The 21,764-nt window shown below is 43.0% G+C and overlaps 1 protein-coding gene across 10 annotated transcripts in view; it reads right to left on the bottom strand.

Moving 5' to 3' along the window:
* The window catches only part of sox6 (SRY-box transcription factor 6), a 152,265-nt gene that overhangs the window by 30,216 nt on the left and 100,285 nt on the right, over positions 1-21,764 (bottom strand). For 9 of the 10 annotated variants that reach the window (XM_074616692.1, XM_074616674.1, XM_074616706.1 and 6 more), the window contains 3 exons: positions 14,529-14,652; positions 9,881-9,960; positions 240-389 (listed from right to left, as the gene is read on the bottom strand). In XM_074616692.1, coding sequence (XP_074472793.1) covers positions 240-389; positions 9,881-9,960; positions 14,529-14,652 — 354 coding nt within the window. The remainder of the gene's footprint in view (positions 1-239; positions 390-9,880; positions 9,961-14,528; positions 14,653-21,764) is intronic. The other variant, XM_074616702.1, reaches the window with a different exon arrangement.

Below are 21,764 nucleotides of genomic sequence, written 5' to 3'. Positions count from 1 at the left end.
CCACAAATTACTGGCTTGGAGCAGGCATAGCCATAGCAACCATGTCCACAGACTTCTGGTTAAGAGAGAGAGGGCCTTGTTAAAGCCCTACAGATTGATGGCCTGTTTGAGGCTGGGCTCAGCACCGGCCCGCTGTAACACTGAAGTAGTGAACAGTGTAGACAACACCAACTAGGCTAGGCTAGGTCAAGTACCACTCAAGGCCTGAGCTGGTGGGTGGGCAGGTTAAAGGGTTGTACCTTGACGTGAGTGATGGGGCTGGAGGAACTCTTGTCATTCTTCAGAGAAGAGGGAGAAATGGGCCCGCAAGCGCTGAGCTGCTGGGGGAGTGGAGGCATCTTGGCTCCAGGAGAGACCTGCATGCTGGCAAGCTGGGCGGCATACAGTTGCTGTAGGGAGGTGGAGAAAGCCGTTAACATCCAAATCCAGCAAACATTCAAAGTTTTATATTCTGTCTTTTCCTCTCCCTAGAAGACTCTCTCTGCTTCTGTGTCTGCCTTCATCTCCCCCCCCCTCTCTCTCTCTCTCTCTCTCTTTTACGTCTTTCCTCTCTTTCCATGAGGCTGGCAGAGAACCTCCATCAAAGGTCTTAACTGTATTTCAAAGGCTGAACCCAGAGAGAGACAGCAGTCTTAAAAACCACACAGAGATGGCTTTCATTCAAAATACTTGGAGCCCCTATTTTCCACTCATCACAGAGAAAAAGTTTGCAGACTGGATGCAAGTGTGTTAGCAAAGATCTCTCATTTCTCTAGATCTACACAGCTTCCTATTGAAGTTTCTGGCCTGGGATTCGTCTCCACGCAGCCATGTGAGACAGTCCCATTCCACAATGTTAGAAACCCAACCTCAGTTTGGACTGCCATCACAGAATATGTTAAACACAGGCATTATTAAGGCTCAGAAACCTGCACAAAGAACACTGATGTAATCACCGTTATTTTCCTTGGCGTTAAATCAGTAAGATGTCCAACTGTTGGTGACATTACCACACAAGAGGGTGGTTCAAATGACTGGGCGAAGCACTCAATAACAGTTGGGCCTGTAACAGGGTTGAACTCTTGAGAGCTCAATTTACATTTCCACCACTGGGCTGATTATGTGGCATACGCTAGAAAGGGTGGTTAAAGACGTTGATATGAGGGTTTGGAAGTATTAAAAAAAATCTGGTGAGCCACAGACTGCTAATTGTCTGTTGGATCAGATTTTTGACGTAGTAATTCATCCTTTATCCTGGATAAAGTTACAGTTTAATGTCTTGACATTAAGTTGTGCGCCCATTTCTTATATCATTAAAACCTGAAACAAATAATACCAGACTGATGTGATGATTATTTTTGTGCTTGTTTTTCTACAGAGCTCTGCCCCGCTGAGACTTCTATCCGCCCCAGGTCTGTATTGATTGGCCACCAGGTAAGTGATGAAATTGGCTTTTGTCTCCAGCTGCAAATTGCAGGGGTCTGTCAAATAGAGCTACTGTCTGAGAGGGAGTGTTACTCCATGTAGTCTCACTTCATCAGACAGATAGCACCCCTTAACTCCCCCACTGGCCTGCTATCCTCACACTAGATACACCTCATGGTTTGTTGAGTTTATTCAGTCAGTTGGTGCTGTCAGGGAAAATCTAATTTCTCTTCCTCTGGCCAATCAGCAAACCCCGTCTCGTTTCCTGGTTCAACTGGTCACATACAGACTGCGTTTGTGTGGATGGGGGGAAAAAGCGACCCGGCCCCGCTGGCCTCACCTTTGACAGTGTAGATGCAGACTAAAAGCCAAACAAAGCACTTTATGTCCGTGCACATATCTCCAGCTATAAACACATATGTGCTCCTGTAAGAAACTTTATCGCTGCCACATAAGCGGCAGTACAAAAGGTCCATTCTTCCAGGGGACCTGGGGATAACAACAGCACATGGGCTGCGGAAATGACAGACTGATTATGTTCCTACAATGATAGCACTGCCCCCACCTCCCTCACAAACAGCCTTTTGTCTCCGACAGGAATGGACACAGGAGCCAACTCTATTTTCTTCTCATCTGAGCTAGACTTAGTTAATGTCAGCGGTAAAGACACTCTGTGTGTCTGGGGGAGGGGGGGTTAAAGGCAGAGAGAGAGAGAGAGAGAGAAACAGTGACAGAGAAAGTAAGAGAGGGGAGTCTCTATTCACTGGCTGTCACTCCAGGCTAGTCTCAGTAAAGGAGCGGAAGCGGAGTCTGTCGGACAGATGTTTGCTAACAGGCCTGTCAACGAGCATGCCCCTGACCTTGACTGGGAAGAACTTTATTGTGCCGGAAAAAGAGCATAATTAGACTTTGCCTCAAATTAGACGCAGTCAGGGTTCCCTCTTTTCAGCGCTGATTAGCAGGTCAGTGCCATGGGGTGAGAAGCTATGGTTCTCCTTGTAACAAGGAACACTCTGCTTCCAAGAGTCAAAGAACAATAAATACAATCAGGGGAGAAGGACAGATGAAAGCTGTGTTAGCCCACCATACACTGCTCAAGGACAGATATGAAATACCTCAGTGTTCAATGTGAGGAGTCTGGAGGCTTTCGCCTAAGGCCCTGACAGACCAAGCCGACGGCCGAATTTTTTCGCTGTGTCCCTCACTGTCGGGCTCTAGTCTGCCCGAGTCTGAGTTTTTTTTTGGCTGATTCAGCATGTTGAATCGGCGACGGAGCTTATCGTTGAGAGAATTCACTCTGATTGGCTGTTCAGCTTAAACGAATCAGTGCACGAAAAGAGAAACGGAAGTGAGGAAAGCAAGCCAACGTGTAAAGTCGAGGAAAAACACAGAAGGCTCTTCTCAGTTTTCATCTTCTTCTCATCTGATCATTCCAATACAAAGATATTTTCACAACGACATGACCATCTGGAATGAAGCTAAGTGGTGAGTGAGAGGGGTGTGAAAATGGTCGGCAAACGCTGCTTTGTTTCATGTACGTATCATAACAACGGCTTGTATATACGCAGTCTTCGGCCTTCCTGTTTCCCTTTTTGAATGATGAATGGAGAGTTATTTCCTCTCAGGCAGACGCAGAACGTGCTAACTGTCCGTCGGCTCTAGTCTTTGTGGTGTGTTCGGTGCAACTTGTCGGCCAAGACAAAGACGACGTGAGGCGACGCAACAGGCGGCCACTAGTTCTCTGATATTGGGTTGGCTTGTCCCCAGCTTTAGCATTACGGTATGTCTCGGTGAAAAATAATTTGCGAATTTGCACTGAATTACAAAATTATTGTTTGACACCAGGTACATAATTAAGTTTGAAACAACAACCTCACAAAACAGTACAGGGAGGGATTATGCATCCTGCCAAGGCTGGTCTCCCTAAGCAGAAGACATCTGTCTGCTTCCCCCAATTGACTCTTTCTCATCTAATAAGCACTTCTTCATATCTACTTCCCAGGTGGGGGCGGCGAAAGGTTCATGGTATTTAGGGTCAAGCTGAAAGTCAGTGCTCCAACTCTGGGGTATTAGAGTTTAAAGGAGGAAAAAGACTGAGTGGAGCTTGGGACTCTTCGGTTTCCTTTTTTCCCTTTATACTCTTAACGTAGCTGTTTTGATCTATTTGTTTTGCGAACATCTTCTAGGACACATGTAATATTTCTGTTCATGAAAAGCTGTAGAGTCGTACACTAAGGCACTGCTTGTATGAAAACAGGAAATAGCAAAATGAATATAACGGCTAATGCGATTGCAATGTGGGTATTAAAAAAATCTGGCGAATGAGAAATATGTGCTTTTATATTTAAGTTTCCTCTTAGCTTGAAAGCAGGAGCAACTTCCTTTTTTTTTTCTTCAGTTCTTTGAAAGGTTTTGCTTTTTTCCTAAAAACGATTATTTCTTAATACAGATACATCACACATAAATGAGGAGACACACGAACACAAAGTCTAAGGTCTTCCCTCTGACCCCCATCATTCCCTGTTTCCCAGTAGAGCGGAGCAGATCTCGGCAAGCATGGATTCAAAGTGAGTGCAGCACGCCCAAGGTCAGCCTGTTAGCCTCTGGTAATTAAAAACAAGCCCTCTGGAGGCAGCAGAGGTTAAACGGGGAGGTTCACTTTTCTGCCTGCGACATTACGCCAAGACTACACAATCTGCTAATGATGTTAGACATCTACGAAGTACACTACGCAATTAAGACGGGCAGCTTCTGTTTGTTTAGTAGAACAACAAATGCTGATAGCTCAATATACAATATAATCAATTATGAGAAAAAACATTAATATGCTCCTAAATCCCATTAATGTTTTTTTTTCCTGGAGCGTATGCCTTGTAGTATAAAGAGAAACTTTCTGTGGAAAAACAAATGTGCATCTTGTTTTTCTTTAATAAAGTCACAGCATGGCAATATGTGCTGGAAAATACAGTGGCAGATATTTGTCAGATTTCTTGCTGCCAGCGATGACGCTGCATTGCACATTTACAACTGCAGCCTGCAAAATATGAAAATAAAGACAAACTAACTGCCTTAAAACCATAACAATTCCTACTACCAATTAACATCTACATTTCACATGGGGTGAGCATTGTGTGATGACTGCCTGCCACACTCTTAATCACACTCTTGTCTCTTTGTGTGCGGGTGTGTCTGTCTGTCAATGTCTCATTCACCTCTGCCTGGCCCGGGCGCTGAGCACTGGGCTGGATATGAGGGCATTAACTGTGCTTCAGTGCATCGCACCATTTAAAAGGCAGCGCAGCGCCAGCCCCGTTTGCCACAAGGCTTGTACAGGCTCATTGCCCAGGGCGACCGGGCAAGCTGACCCAGGCTAGGCCCAGATGTCAGGAGTGGAGGAAGGCGTCCTGGTGCACTGTGCCGAAGCTTTCCAGTATGGCCCAACATCTGTCTCATCTGCTGGCACCCAACCTGCTCTGCTCTAACCCCTCCTCTTGCCTTTCTCTATCTTACATCTACAGTATATGTTGAAGTCCTTCTCTATCAGTTTCTCTTTCTCACACACACAAACACAGCTCATCCTCTGTGAGTGTGTGTGTGGGTTCTCCGGGCCCAGGGGCCCCAGAGCCAGCCCTCCCATTCAGTGCAGCTCACTGCATTATCCACTCTATCGGTCCATCTGTCCCTCTGTTCACCACTGCCTCCATCCAGCTGCTCACATAGCCGTCCTATTAGCCAGCCTTCCACACACAGCTAGCATCGCTGCACTGCTCTGGGTTACCTTCAAAGACCGGGCTCCTCTGCTCATAAACACAGAAACAGCTGCTCTCTACAGTATGTCTGTTCTCTCTTTTCTCCCCTCCTCCTCCTCTCTCTCTCTTTCAAAGTCAAAAGTGCTTCACTTGTTAATGATGGAAGCCGTTTCTTCACATCTGTACTACACAGGCATTTACATCCAAACAAAAGATAATGTGCGGTTTGCTGCTCTCCCACTTTCTTCCTGTTTGTCCCTGACTGTGTAACACTCTTTCTTATCGCTCTAGTCGTCTCTAAGCCTCTGAGTACTCCTTCAGATGTGTCTGTCTGCTCGAGATCTGGTCCGGGTTGTCGCTGAGCATGAGGGCTGCTTTTCATCTTTACAGTGGGAGCATGAGCCGAGGCTGGGCCCAGGTTTATCACGGACCTAGAGAGCTGCCACGGCAAATACGGCGGGTGGTAATTGCGGCGTTAAAGTCTTAACTCAAGCGGCTCGACTTCCAGTGTTGCAAAGCATAAGGATGTGATGGGCCTGGACAATTCAGGGGTAAAAAAAGCGAAACACAGACAGAATGAGCAAAAAAAAAAAGAAAGAAAAGGAGTAATTCAGAGAGAAATACACAAACTAAGATACTAAGAGATGGTTCAAGATGTGGATGGGAAATTGGAAAAGTAAGACGGTGAGACAGAGACAGCAAGCGATAGAAAATGGAGCTTTGACTGAGTGAAAGCAGAGGGTTTCTATTTGTTTAGTCCTAACAGTGATACTGCAAACAGAGAACCCAGATGTTCCGTTTTATCCAATAATGCTTTCTTTAAAATGGCTTAAGCCACAAAGTCTGCTTCCAATGATAAAAAACAGGGCTTTCTCAAAGGTCCTCCTCCTGTTTTACTGGTTCAGGGCGATGTATATTAAGTTCATATTGGCCGTAAGTAAATTGTTTTTCACTTGGCAACTGATGCAACATATAGTGTACAAACAGCAAATTAAGTGCTATCCCGAATAGAAAATTCTTTTGTGGAATTAGGGAATCCCCTTCTTGTCTCTTCACTCAATTGAATATAGTAGGTGTCCAGACAGATTGGGCTACAATCTGAGCACAATTTCCTCTGTTAGGTGAGAGGTGTCAGTTGTAATCAGGGAAGGACAGGCAGGGACGGAGCCATTGTTTCCTGCTGGTCCCGGGCTCATCCCGGCCCTGTGTGGGCACTAATGAAGAGGGGCATGTCGCGCTGGGATAGTTTACCCGCCTCCTCTCCTGTGAGTTGAGGACGAGAGCCAATCTGTCAGGAAAACATTGAGTGAAATTGCCCCGTGGTACAGCAATGCCTGGTGACAGCCACTTGCAGACTGCCAGCCAGCGGAGTGATGCTACCACCTCGTATTGACAAGCAAATTACAGTCTCCAACACTCAAACACATCCTGGAAGATTCATTTACATCCATCAGCTCTAAGCCTTTGTTACATTGTTGGGTTTTCTTCTCTTCGGAGAGAAAGGGCGGGGAACACGGGGGGAGGATCCCAGACTGTTATGACAGAGGAGATTGTGAGGAGGCTACGCGGCCGACATTAAGACTGACGGAGCGGCTAGCCTCTCTGACTGGATGGCTGATCACATTACCGCTGCAGCATTGTGGGAATTAATTCTTCCAATAAGATAATTTTTAAGGTTCATATATTGCACAATCTAAACTGAGTAAATTGGTGAAAATTATAGCTTGCCATGCAGCTGACAGGAAGAGATATTTTAATTGGGGGGGCAGCCTATCCAGCCATATGTGTGTGTGGGATTTTGTGTGTGTGTTGGGAAGATAAAGAATAGACGCGAAGGTGAAACTAGAAAAGTTGAGGACAGTTTAAAGGGTTAGTGGAGTATTGTGCTTGATGATGCATGCTGAATAAACTCAGTAGCACGATAAGTAATAAGCGGGGGTGGCTTCAATCATCTTATTATATTTTATTTTAGTCGTGTTTTTATTCCAAATAATCTTACCAGTGGTGTATAAATTACAAGTTGCATAATTATAACACTGGACATAATGTGTTAATTTCAAAGTATCTGTCACATTTTTTTTTTACTACAGGACCCTAACGTCCAGGACATATAGGACACGTGAGTAGCGCGTGCACTTCGCGGAACCTCTTGCTTTTTATGCCGGAGCCCATATTAACAGGTTAGAGCTTGGCTGCGTATCAGCTGCGTCTTTTCTAAAGATTCAAGCCTATTTTTTCCGTGTGCTGCATGGTTCAAAATGATTTTTGACCATATATTGACATCACACCAGCACCATTACTACAGTCTCAATGTCTACATCTGTAGAATATGTCACAGACATGGAAAAAAAATATTTCTAACTCAACACTTCCCGTTTCAAAATAAAAGCGCTCTATCATTTTTTTCTGTGAACAGTATTCCTTTATTTGTTAACACAAGGCTTTTATTCTGAAATATTTGCAGGACAGTGTTGTAGAAAATGCAGTGACTTGCACGGCTCCTTAAATGAATAGACTACTGGCTTTTATTTGTGAATTATTATTATTATTTACAAATGAGCACAGGCTTCTTAACCTTTTTCTGTATAAAATAAATATAAATGACATTTATAATGAAATGAAATGGCCATTATGAGAGACAAACTCTATGCAGAGTGGACTCCACACGCGTGAGAGAGGCAGCAGTTCAGAGAGGTAGCTGTCACGCGATGCTCATGCGTCCAGTGTGTACCGGCCGTCAGACACGTCTAGAGTGCAGCCACAGCATTGCACTACTTTCAACTCAAATTAAATCAAATTGTTTTTATCGTGTTGTTTTCCTCTTGTGATTTTGTCGTTTATGAGAAGGACATTTTTTCTGCTTCTTTTGTACTCATGAGTCCTCTCTCGCTCGCTGTCACACATATTGGAGTATACTTTTCAATAGTTTAATTTTGAAGAAGAAGAAGGAGGGTGCCGGTGCTATTATTGCTCTAAAAGGGAGGAGACAACTCAAACTTAATTCCATGTCTGGCTTGATATGATGTTTTTAATCATAGCCGGCTCCCAGTGCTTTGTAGAGGAAGTGGTGGCAGTCACATGGTTTGTTGATCCCAGCCATGTAGAAAAGGGCATGTTTGACTTGCCTTGCTGTTTTAAGGGGAGTCTCTATGCAGGGTAAATAGCAGCCAGCAGGCGGAATATGTGACAGGCTGACAGACTTCAATTAATGGAAAATGCACCTCTTTTTGTTTACTGTGTTCTGTAAAGGTCAGCCAAGTCATGGTCTTGGAGGCACTGTTTTTGCCCATTCCCAGGGTTAGATACATAATCAGAATTAATCACTTCAGACCCGTCTCCCCTCCTCACCCCAACCTTCAGATATATGACTGTCTCATCTGACCTCATACACCATTATAAATAGACTCCGCATGCCTGTCTGAACCACCACTCCTTTCCAATGGACTTCTCCATGATACACAAACTAATGCGACACATATACGCTCCAGGTTTCACATACGCAGCCTCCACCTTTCGCTCTCACGGACACACGTCTTCAGACATGAGCAGACTCATTTAACACCTTGCGTGCTTCTAATAGCTCTTCTCGCGGCTGCATAATGACGCACAGCTCTTCAGAGCCAGCTGCATGCATTGTTAGAACTTGCCAAGGCTCGTTAACACTGACAGTGGTAACCTCAGAAGGACAAATGCCACATATATCAGTGTGCAAAGAGATTCCCCCCTCAGTCTTGAGCTGTTCTTGACATGCTTCTTTCTGCTGTTGAGCATCACATGCTGCAGCTTTCAAGAACTTTTTGTTGATGACAAAGCAGCAGTGGCCACAAAACAACATGTCAGGAGAGAGGCTTTTTAATCCTTTGTTTCCTCCTTTTGTTTTCAAAGATCTGATTTAACGTTTCAAACAGACTTAAGATCTACAATTACCGAGAACGCCAAAGGAAATGGATAATTAGAGAAGCAGCAGTGCAGCTGAATAAATATAGTTGTTATTCAGCTTCCTGTTGCTACTTGTATGCTTTTTTATGCAAATAAAAGTCGGTTAAAACTTAGCAAGGGAATCATTATCACCAATTTGGAAACAAAGATCATGCACAGGCTGAGGGAAGCCCTGGTAACAGTGGTATTTATGATTGTCACAACAAGACAATTATCTATATTAAACATTATGGCCTCAGGTTAAGCCCTGACCTGGGTTCAGCTTTTTTTAAAATGTTGTGTGAGAAAAGTCCTGGAGGAGCCTGTAGGGCTTGGAGCCTATCCCAGCTTTTTATGTGGCTCACTCTGTATAACATACCATGAGTACATATTAAAATTACTCAGATTTTTTTGTCCATTCTTTCTTGTCATTTGTGTTCCTCACAGAGATAGCATTAATATTACAGTGCTTCTACTAGATAAAAGCAATAAGAAGGAGATTCTTTGCTTACACAGTCAATTGTCTTCTGATAAATTCACTGACAGGCGATTAAAGCAACCAAAGTGATTCTCATTCCCTCTAATAACTATTATCTTCCTTAACTCCTCTGTCTGGCTGAGCTAGTGGGGATAAATCCTCTATAAAACAGGATAAATTACATATGTAAGGTGATAAGCGTGTGTGAGCTGGGGGCCTCCAGGATTATTTAGTGCGCAGCTCATTACTTAGCGTACAGCTGCTTAGCCATCCTTTCTACCCCGGGCTTGGCGGGCGTCCCTAGCATTCTTTGTCATAGCACTGTACATACCTGGAGCTGGAGGGGGCTGAGTCCTGACGCTGCTGCAGCTGCCATTGTGGATGGAATGAACTGCACCGGGTAGTTATCACCTGTCAGCGAGGGAGGGAGAGAGGGAGACAACAATGCATACAGGTTCAGACAATGAGCCGGCCCACAGCGACCAGGCAAGTGCCAACACGGATCCCGGGCCCTCCGCTGCTTTGCCACACAGCAATGTGGCACATTGCAACGAGCCCTCGGCTTCAAGCCCAAACATCTGCATTAACAAAAGGGTAAGCTGGTTTGACTGGAGCAGGATTACTTAGGAACGTTCCGCGCCATTCCCTCCCTTCCTCCACCTGCACAGAGCTCCTCCTGGAAATAACTACTACATAGTTTAACAAGTTCTTTTAAGGTTTATATGTGTATGTGCATGTGTTCAGAATAAATGTTAAATATCTCCCCTGGTATTCAATTAGCGGTCATGTAAAAGAACCAGCATGTTCATACAGCTGTAGACTTGTCTGGCTATTGTTCAACACTACATTGTTTGTTTCTGAGTGATCGCTTTGGCAGCGCAGTGAAAGCACTTGTGTGCAAACTGGTTAGAACAAGTGTGTAGTCACAATAACAAGGTTTTAAAAAAAAACACACATTCTTATCTCTCACATCGCTGTGATCACGCAAGGAAGAATGGGTGTCCAAATAGCAGCACTATTCATTACTATTCACTGCTGTTGGCCTGCCATCAGCACGTATGTCAGACAGGGATATAAAAACGGCTGCTGTATGAGTGATATCCACGGGGGTGTATAACTGAGTACCAGACGCTTTCACACACTCAACCTAGTGTGTTGCAATGGACAGAACAGCCCCAGTGAGACGGTGCAGCGTTGGTTTGAAGCATGTGTCTGGAGGAGGGGAGGTGGGGCGCACAGTGGGAGTGGGGAGGGGTAGTTGGCCTTCGCTCAGACCCCACTTCTGCCTGTCACTTCTTCTCACAAACATATGGAGCCATTAAGCCACAGACAAGGTAAATGTATATACCTTCTCTTTCACTTTGCCCTCACCCGCTCGCCTCACTTTGCAATCTTGTACAGCACAGCACAATGTGATACGGGCCATGGAAATTCAATCCCCATTTAGTAGCAAATAAAATCACACGGCAGAAGTGGTTTCAAATAGTGCTGGGCACACTGTGGTTATTTCTACACCCCCTTTTTTTGGTATCGCTTTCTCTCCGTCTCCCCTCTGTGACGTAGGGTTTGGGAATAATAAATGGCTGGATGTCTTTGGATGTCATGTGAAACCTGGGGAGGGTCATGTGCTAAGTGAGCACACCACCACTGCTGGGGGGGTCTCGGGTCTCCAAGGTCTGGGTTTTGGGTGCACACAGTCGAGGCACCAGGCTCCAGCAGGATGGGCGCTGTGCCAGGTTAACGTCACTGGTGAAAGGGAATTACATTTAAAACTGTGTTTTTTATTTTACTGGCCATGGCTGGTCCCATGCCCAGAGCCTGGATTCTAAATGCTAAGGGTGGGGGTGGGGGTGGGGGTAACGCAGGTGACGCCATGGTCACAACAGGCTATATTTCCCTGCTCATGCGGTGCCATGAAATATAAGTCATAAGTCCGCAGAGGGCTGACAGACGTAGCGGAGACCTTTCTTAGACCAGATCAAATGATGATGAATGAAGTATATGACGGCAGCCCTCAAACTTGATCTTCTCTTTTCACTGGCTCCTAATTCTATTGAATTACCAAAGCTGTTCTCAGAAAAACGGGCTGACATGCAAATAAGAATACAGGTACATACGACGGCGTATTAGGCTCATTGTAGGTAAAAAAATAAATTATGGCGCCGGGGGAGGGGGGTAATATTATGAGAAAAAACTCAGACTCAAACTCATTTCCGAGATTAAAGTCATAAATTTACGAGAAAAAAACTGGGATATTCTCTGAGATTAATGTGGTAGATTTATGGGGAGAACCCTCCTATTTACGAGAAATAAATTAGGATATTCTCTGAGATTATAAAGTCATAAATTTGCGAGAAAAAAATGAAAAATTTGCGAGATTATAAAGTTGTACATTTATGAGAAAAAAAACTCGTAAAATAGTAGAATACAAAACCATGGTAATGAAAATAGTGGGGTATTTTTGATTAGGATCCACATTGCTTCACTTTGCAAGGTTGGATCAACCTCTTCACACTTATGCCACCATTAAACACTGCGGTAACGTGAGCCGCAGAGTGCAATATATTATTATTGTATAACGCAGTGTGTTCAGAGTAATTTCTTCTCAGGGGTTGGTTTTTAGTGTTAGCTGTGCTGAAATAAAAGACACGTGCCTTTGTGTAATCAAAGATAGACGTTGTTCATCTCCTGAAACTTCTATAACATTAATACATATGTTCATAAAAGAATATATTAAGAACATGAAAGAAAACATGTATATGTATCTTTCAGGACCTTCGCCTTGCTCAGTTTTCCGAGTTTTTTTTCTCGTAAAATTATGAATTTATAATCTCGTAAATTTGCCACTTTAATCTCAGAGAATATCCAATTTTTATCTGGTAAATTTATGACTTTAATCTAAAAAAAATCTCTGAATATTACCCCCTCCATCCCGGCTCTGTTTATTTTATTATTATTATTATTATTATTATTTTTACCTACAGTGGCTCTAATATGCCGTCGTATGTACATCATTTTATATTGTTGAGAGTTGATTCTTAAGTATATCTGATGAGGCCATAAAGTAAAAAACACTTAAATTACCAAAAATGATTTAATTAATTTAAATTACAATGTATCAAGAAAAAAAACCATCTCCTAAACACCTGAAATGTGGTAAAAATACAAGTTATAAAATAAAATAGCAAGAGGAAATGTCAACTGTCAGCAGGATGTCTATGAGGAAGACTGGCAGAGGAACCCGAAGACTATTAAAGGCACATCAGACTGAATGCGGCCATGTCTGTGTAAACAGTGCAAACGGACAGGGAAGTCTATTTGTTTAAAAGATGAGTTGATGTTTCTATGACTGTGCTTGTCTACCATGCAACACCAGGCCATTGAGCACAGCCAGTGGACGGGGTGATGACTTGCCACTACGGTGCCAGAATGACTCTGTTGCCATGTGAGCGCCACAGGGCTGGGGGTCATAAGCAGCAGTCCCTGGGAGATTTCTCATAATGATAACATCAGATTAGTGTGCCTTAGTCTTGGAAGTGAATGCTTGGCCACTCACTTCATGGAAAAAGGACACGGCAGCATCCTGTACACCCTGCAGGTGGTGGTGATAACATTGTACTCTCTGGATATATTGTGTATATTGTTGGCCGGGGAGAAATAATAGAGGTTTTTGAAATACCTCTCCTGACTACACGAGTCATTTTCAGACCCCCTTTGCTTTTTCTTCACCAACTCATGAATTATGCACGAGCTATACACATGGCGACCCCTGACCATGATTCCATAATAGCTCCTGTTATTTGAACTAAAACATTTTCCGTGTCAAACCTATTGCAGAAAGCACACTGGTAAAAGTCTCCCCCTCAGGCACTTTGTTTAAGCTGTCATGGCTCCATAGTTCCAAAATAGCTGACTTTCTTTTTCATCCTGTGGTTTTATAGTTAATTCATTAACTGCACTACCACACCTTTTAATGTTTCTGCTGCGAACCTGCTGACTTCCCAGTGTTTCTTTTTCCATTTTCAGTCCTCTTCCTTGTTCTGGTACTGGTTTATAACAGACAAGAGGACTTTCCTTTTTCAAGCTGACTCATAAATCCTTTTCTCTTTGACAGTGAGGTTTTCATCCACGCAAGACACTGTCTCCTTCTATTTGCATGCGTAGGAGTGAAAATAGGAAAACTTTTTAAAAAGCATTCAAATTCAGCTAAATTTGATTAAATAACTAACAGACACATCTAAAAAAAAAAAACGCTAGGCTCTGGGACCAAGTAAGCCATGTGAGGTGAAAAGCTTCGACTGAGAACAAGGGAGCAATGAGTAAAAAAAAAGGCCATGGATATATGTTTATATTTAAAATAAGTACAGTTGTATGTGGTGGCACATCTTTAATTTTCACAAGGATATAAGGGTGTACGAGGTTACTGCTTTGGCAGTCAACATGTTGCAACAATTTTTCGAAAAACTTTTTTTTTATTTTGAAGGCTGTGGAAGGCTTTTCTTTTACTAAATTTAGAAGACAAAGGGAGAGAAAGAGGCATGCTGTTACAAGCAATGCAAACAGTTGTACATGCAGGAAAACCTGTTCCTTACATCATCCACAAGCTATCCACCTCACAATTGTCTTTTAATTACTTCACTTCACTATCAAAAGAAATACGTGTGTGAAACTGTAAAAGGGGAGTTGCTTTTTATGCAGATAACAATAGGAGGACTTTTCATCTCCTGAGTTCTAACAGTGGATACTTGGAAAACAATTTCAGAGCCAGCACACTCCTGAAATCTACTTTCATACTGAAGACATGTTGACATTCCTCTGCTTCTCTGCCCATATCTATTGTTCCACATCCAGTCCATTCCCTGGTCTCAAGTCCAAGTTCAGACAGAGCATGCCAGTGGCCTCAAGTGTGTTTGTCGTTCAGACTAAAAATCATAATTATGAATAAAAGTGTAAGGGCAAGCAGAGAGAAAGTTTCATACCTGGCTTATAAGACATTCCCGGAGGGAAGAGAAATCCTTGCTGGGCGGCGGCTGCTGCTGCCAGAGTGCGTTGGTCGTGTGGAAAAATGGGGATCATGAGCGGAGGCATGTGACCCTGGACCTGCTGAACAGATAGGGAGCAGAGATCAGAGAGAGGCCTAAGCACAGGCATAGTACACAGAAACACAGAGCCCACTCAGGGGGGGGAGGCCAGATCACAGCTCCTGCTAACGCGTGCTGACAGGGGGCTCTGCGGCACCGACGGCCCTCCTGTGCTCGCACAATACCTGGCCGGCCTACGCCTGCTCATAATCCGAAGCACAATTTCACCTCGGTACATCAAAAGGCCCCCGCGTACGCACATTGTTCCAGCATCATTTTAGAAGAAGCGGCGTGCAGGACGGAGAGCAGAGAGGCTCAGGAGGTCCGTCTGTAGAGAATTACTGTATGTGTTGAAAGAAGCATTCACTGACACCATTGCTGTTGCAGCAGATACAATTTAGCAAGAGGATTGTTGAATGTATTACACAGGAGACCCTCACCTCGGGGTAAGATCAACTACTCACATAATCTGCGATGATCATTTATTTAGATGATAAAAGCCTAAAGACAATCCAGTAATTTACTACTGTTCTCAGCAGAGGAAAAATAGCAGGCGGTTGAAAAGTGCTTGCCGCTCGCTGTATTTCATTTTAATGTCATCCTCTGACTGTCTGTTCCACTCACATATTAACCTTCACCATCCAGTCTGTTGCTGACTTGCCTACTGGGAATATCAACCCAAACTCCCTGCATGTGTGTGTCAAGGGTGGGTGAGTAGCTTATGTCTCAAAAGTGGCGTGTGTGTTGTTTTTTTTGCACACATGTTGCAGCAAGGTCCAATCTTACTGTCATCCTCTGCTTCCTGAAGCTCTATGATGGGGAGCAGCCTAGCTACCATGGGCCTGCAAGGGTTAATCTAGCGCTGAGCCAGGCCATCTCAGGGGAACCTGCCTGGAAAATGGGTTAATAAAGGTCATCCCCCAAAATAAACACTTTACAGAATGTTTCTCCATTCATCCCTCCTTAAAATCAACTCGCAATAAAACGGGTCTGGGTGCAATTACTGCTGCTGCATTGGGGCATGAAATCAACCTGCTCTGAGCAATGACTTTCCCCCCATGTTCTGGCTGAGGTCTGCTACCATCTCCACTTTTTCAGCCTGCGCTGCTCCCCCTGTAGACCCTTTACCGGAGCAGTCGCACCCAGTTTCTCTCACAGCTAGCACGCTAAACCTACTTAAAAGTGCTTTATTGATCTGTCCAGAGGTGCCGAGCTAGACTGAAAACTAAATAAATAGAACCGTTTTATGCCTACTGAGCTTTTACAGAAGTGCAAGAGCAGAAAGTGCATTATAGAAGAATAGAAAAGTATGTAATTCTTCCAAAAGTAATTCTGTAAAATGTGCTGTAGCCGAAGAAAAAATAAATGGCCAAGGAGACTGCGACAAATGACCTTAAATAAAACATTGCTTTATAGGGATTTGAGTTCCAAGTTTCCAGGCTGAATGGATGAAAGATGAATCTTGGCCTTGCATGTATGGAACATATGGAAAAACACAATAATTAATGTCACAACATGAGGTAGGGCCAGTGACAGGCGGGGGGACACTGGGGAACACAGCTTTTCTCTGTCTGTGTATTTGGACTGTAAAACCAGATGGAGTCTGCTGCTGAATGTGCGGTAGTCACGGGGCAGAAAGGGCTCCCTCAAGTCCACATCGCTCCAAGTATGTTACAAGTGTGCTGCATGGTAGCTCATACATTTTCATGAATTAACTAACATGCCTCAGCAGTAAATTAAAGGTACTTCAATTTTTTTTTTTTCCTAAAAAAAACCAACTGTCAAATATTTTCCAAACCTTCTCCTAAGTGAAAACCAGTTTGTGAGACTGCTGTACACATGCAACCTTATTGGTCTAATGTAAAAGACGCTCATAAACATAATTCTGATCAGCCTTTTTTCAAAACACACTGATCCACAACCAGCTGCTTCATGAGAGGAAACAACAGCTAAACAATGAAAGAACCATTTAAATATGTTTTCTAGCTATCCCATATCCCATAAATTATTTTAAAAGACAAATGTGACTGCATTAATTAATATGACTGAATCATACAAGAGATGTCAACAGATCATACACAGTATATATATACCGAGAGACAGCCAGCAAAAGGTGTCAGACACTTGGACGTATTTTTCCCCAGCACTAAATGTAAATTATATCATTTCATCTGGGATATCGGCTTTTATTACTATTATTATTTTAAAATATGGAGCAGAATATACAAGATTCAGCGAGGCAAGGCAGAGTGTGAATGTGCGTTGAAGGGGAAATAAATGCATAGAGTTTGAATAGCTGTGATTTGCAGTAATGAGCTCCGCGCATTAAAGTTTAATTTACGGCAACTAATGTCAGAGAAAGGCAAATCAAAATGTGAGGAGCTTCAAGGTGGCAACAAATAGTGGAGGTTAGTTGAGCTGTCAATTAACAGCTGGCACAGTGGCTGAGCAGATTAGAACACTTTCACAAGCGCCTCAAAAAAAACACTGTTAATATAAAGTAGAAGAAAAAAATAAAGAAGTATATTTTTTTAAAAACTGAGAAATTGTGTTCATATGTGCGGCTTCCACTCTCCCTCTGTTACTACAAACCCAACCTCCCCCCACCCCTTTAAGAGTTACCCTCAAGTTCATCTATGCATGGGCTGAGTGCCCAGGATATTTCTATTGCCAAGATGATCTTGAGGAGTCTGAGAATGAAGTGGAGCAGATGTGAGCGGGGCACTTGGGCAGCGTCCTCTCTTCTCCTCGTAAATACAGCAGCATTGTTGTGCTGGCACTGCTCTTCCTTTGTCTTAGCACTGCTAAGTACTGGATAATGTCATTTCACACCATCTGCCCCCAGGCTTCATTAAAGATACATGAATGGGCTATCTTATGAGGAACAGGTGCTATTGTTTGTCCCTCAAGACCCGGCACTAAGGATCTGACTCGGAATACTTGAAGAGGAGCATCTGTAGTGATCAGTCAGACAGACTTGGCCGAGGCCCCCGTCTCTGCCAGCAAGCACTCCAACAGAGGTTTCTGGGGGAACTCAGCCGCCTTGCAACATGTATCATCAATTCAGATGACCTGATGAAGTCTGTATCAGGCCAGCACGCAATCTGTTTCCTTCTCAAGGAGACGCTGGGGTTTGATAAATAGAACCAACTTGCAGTTCTACTGAGAGTAGGATACCATATAGATACCATATTGCGGAAGAGCCTATTAGGCTTATTTTTTAGGGGTGTAAGAAAATATCAATACACTTGAGTATCATGATATTATGTTTTGTGATACTGTATTGATACTCAAAAACACTATACATTTTAAGATTAATAATTTACATTCAGAGATTTATGGCAGACAGTGGCTCAGATTAGGACTGCACAATTAATGGAATATTTATCGCGATCACGATTTTGCGATCGCCTATGATATTTATGTTTAAATTGCGTGAGCTGCTTATCAAAAATTCCACTGCATATCAAATCAAACGCTTCCTAAACTAACAGACAACCACCAGCCGGCTATCGAGATGATTTGGCTCCACTTTTGGGGAGCTGTCATACCGCTGCATGCGCACCCTACAGTCTTATGTCGTATTTTCATGCAAAGATTTGTACATTAGCAATAATGTAGCACACGGGGAAGTGAAAGCAGCGCTCTGTTTATGTAAATGTGAAAGTGCAATAAATAATGAATAATCATGATAAATATTCGTGATCTCAAAATGGCCATATTCATGCAGCGTATAATCGTAGCTCAGATTGCATAAAAAGTAGTGCTATGATGGAGGATCTTAGAGGGACTGTGACAAGATTTTATGCATATGGCGGTGTGTTCTTAATGTTATGACTGTTTTCCTAAAATCTGATTTAAAGAAATCGCAATATAAGGCTTTGCTTACAGTATCGCAATCTATTGAATCGTAACCCCTGCATCATGATATGTATCTTATCGCCAGATTCTAGCCAATACACAGGCCTATTTATTTTAGTCTTACTGTACAGTACAGAACAACTTACTTATTATTTTTGCAATATTTAGTTCAGTCACACCTATGTCCTTGATATGTTTCTTTATGCCAAAAATTAACCTCTTTTAGCTTTGCATCATTGAGAGTTATTGAGAAAGGCTTTAATCGTCCTTTTTTTTTCCAATTGATCATTCATGTCAGCATATAAAACGTAAAAAGTTAAAGTACAAATTAACCAAGTTATACAAAAAAGGATTAACAGTAGCTCGGCTGACTGTACAATGATTAACAGCAACAGCCCATCATGGGGTCAGACAAACGACGAGTCGTACGCTTATCTCTGAAGTGTAAATACACTCAAGGTGTAAAAGACGGGGTGGACTTAAAAGAGCTCCCTTTATTTCTCCTAGCACTTACAACACACGCAATATGCACACACACGTATACACTCTCAAATTCAGCTCTAATACTGCATTAACCCATGAATATTGTACTTTTGCTACTACTAGATTTATTTTGTATTATTTCTAAAAGGCTTACTTGTGGTGAAATAAAAGCATATTTAGATGAAAAATACACTTTTGTGATTCTTTTCTGACAAGGTGTATGATTAAAAATCATTTAACCTTTTTAAATTTTTTCTACAGACCTGTATTAAGCTCAGGAAATGCTATAAAGTACTGGTGATGTGAGCGGTTTCGTTTTTATAGACGTGTACGCATTCGCCTACAACACACGAGCAAGCGGCTCCAAAACACTGAGTGCTAATGGAGATGTACAGCGCATTACAGCACTGACTTGGGCCCCTGTCAACACCCATGTTCCTCACTGTCTGTTACAGCCTCTACAAAGCACCCAGGAGGCCTGAAAAACCCCTGCTGGCTTTCCCTCTGAACCCCCTTACACTCCCATGCACTGATCCACACTCACTGGCTATGCACCACAATGCACTATGTGAAGAAAACTGGGAGAGATTTTGTTTTTACTGCCAGAATCAGTCAGTATTAACAAGATTAATAGACAAAAGGGGCAAAAAAAAAAGACAAACATCTACCTTATTCTCACTGTGTTTCATGGTTATTAGCTTGAAAGGACCTGTGAGATCCTGGGGTCTAACATCCTGATTAATTGCTACTTGACACCTTTTAACACACCTCTGACACATGTGCTTATCTCGGATATAATCTGCATTCATTTGCCTCGAGGAGACTTGTGAAAAGTAAAACCCCTTTCAAGTATTTTACGAACATACCGACAACAATACGGGCTCGAGCAGCCAAAAAATTTCACATGGTGATGATGCTCTTAATTCTGTACAATCATTTAGATTATAACAGGCGCCTTTCCCATTAGGAAAAGATCACAATCACCAGTAATCATTTAGAAGAGGACTCACGTTTTCACTGACATCTCATTTTAATAAAATTACTTCCACACTTTAGTAGCTGTCAGATCCGCAGCTCTCGCTAACCTTCTCTTTCACGTTTTCTATAGGAGGGGTTCTGTAATTTCACCCAGGGAGGATAGACTCCAGCTGTTGCTGTAAGAACTGATAGTTCACACTTTGTCCCCCCCCTCGCTCTCCGCTGAGCTGCACACCGAACGCCTGCGAGTAGAAATCACCTTTTGTGATCCATTTAAAGCGAAAGTGATCTTGAGGAAGCTGGCAAGTCTGGCTACATCCCAACAGCAGCACACACAGTAAAACTGACACTAGACAGCAGGATATGTTTAACACCCGCCACTGTGTACACAGCCCGCTGGGTGTACACTGTACTGGAGCCTAACCAGGAGGAAAATCACTCAGTGGTGGAAGCACTTCTGGGCTGTTGAATCTTCTGTGTTGCTTCAGGAGTTTTTTCCCCCCATGAAACAATCAGCGGTTTTTAAGCGCATATTACTACAGGTCTCTTATCAGCCGGTTATAATGCTGCTGCTGTACACTGAACAGTTACATCACACAGCAGACGCACACATTGATCGAACAGAGATGTGATGGTGTATGGATTTGTCTGTAGCTAATGGTAATCAGACAAATAGATCAATACATTTGAAGCAGACTTTGATGCTCCAGACTTCAGGTCTTCATGTTACCACCCACCACACTAGACTGAAGCACATTATTCCTGCTCGCCTGCTCTGAAAATGGGCACACGGAGAACGGGGAGGGCAAATACACTGGAGAGGTTCAGGTCACTAACAAAGGGCCCTTGTCCTAGTCAAGTCTCTGACCTTTCTCCTCACTTCCTTCCTGAAATCGTTTCCCTACGAGAGTCAACGATAGAGCCAAAAATCAACAATGTACAAGCACTAGCATGAAGAAAAAAAGCCCCATAACATTTCCTCTGAATTGTTGGGGTGCAGCTCCGACTCTGACAGCAGCCACTGTTTGCTCAGGTTTGAGCGTAACGCTGCACATCAGTCATGCCTGTGTGTGTGTGTGTGTGTGTGTGTGTTACACTGAGTGCTGTTCAGGATAAAGTGCAGCAAATCCAGACACTTGAGTGAGGTCAGCCCATCCAGAGGGAATAACCAATAGATGACTTCTTGTTCCACTAATTCCTTACACAGTAAAACAAGCCTTCTTGGAAAACAGCCATTCCAATATGTCTACATTAAGTCGATGGGAGCTTGAAAGCAGGGTAGTCCAACCCTCTGACCCGCCTCACACACCCCACCCCAAATCCCTCCACTCCAGCCCTCCTCCGTCTCATCGCTCCTCCCGACTTCCTTGGAATTCTGGGTAAAGCTGCAGGCTACTGTTTGCTTAAATACGCCGCCTGGCATTTACAGGATTTCTGCTCTAATTTAATGTTTCAGTATTAAATGTTGTAGGAAGAATAATAAAAGCTTGACCTCGAGCATGACGCAAAATGGTAAAATAAGCAGAAATAAGTAAAACAAACACATTTATAGATAACAAGTCAGCGCTTGTGCAAGCACATTTTAAATTATGCATTGATACAAAAAAAGAGTTAAGATGCAAAAATGCATTTGTAGACATGAAATGTGGTCTGTGTAGGTTCATTGTAAATTGTGTGCATAGAGGAAATTCTTTAAATGTCTAAAAAAAATAGATTTGATATAGAAAATAAATATCAAAGTCAAGCCTTAAGGTATGTTGTTCCTTTTTAAAGCTTTTTCATTGGTGTATGTTCAAGTGACCAAAGAGATTT

This window comes from Sebastes fasciatus, chromosome 2 (assembly GCF_043250625.1).
Source record: "Sebastes fasciatus isolate fSebFas1 chromosome 2, fSebFas1.pri, whole genome shotgun sequence".
Lineage (NCBI taxonomy): Eukaryota > Metazoa > Chordata > Actinopteri > Perciformes > Sebastidae > Sebastes > Sebastes fasciatus.
This window is presented reverse-complemented; position numbering and strand designations above follow the sequence as displayed.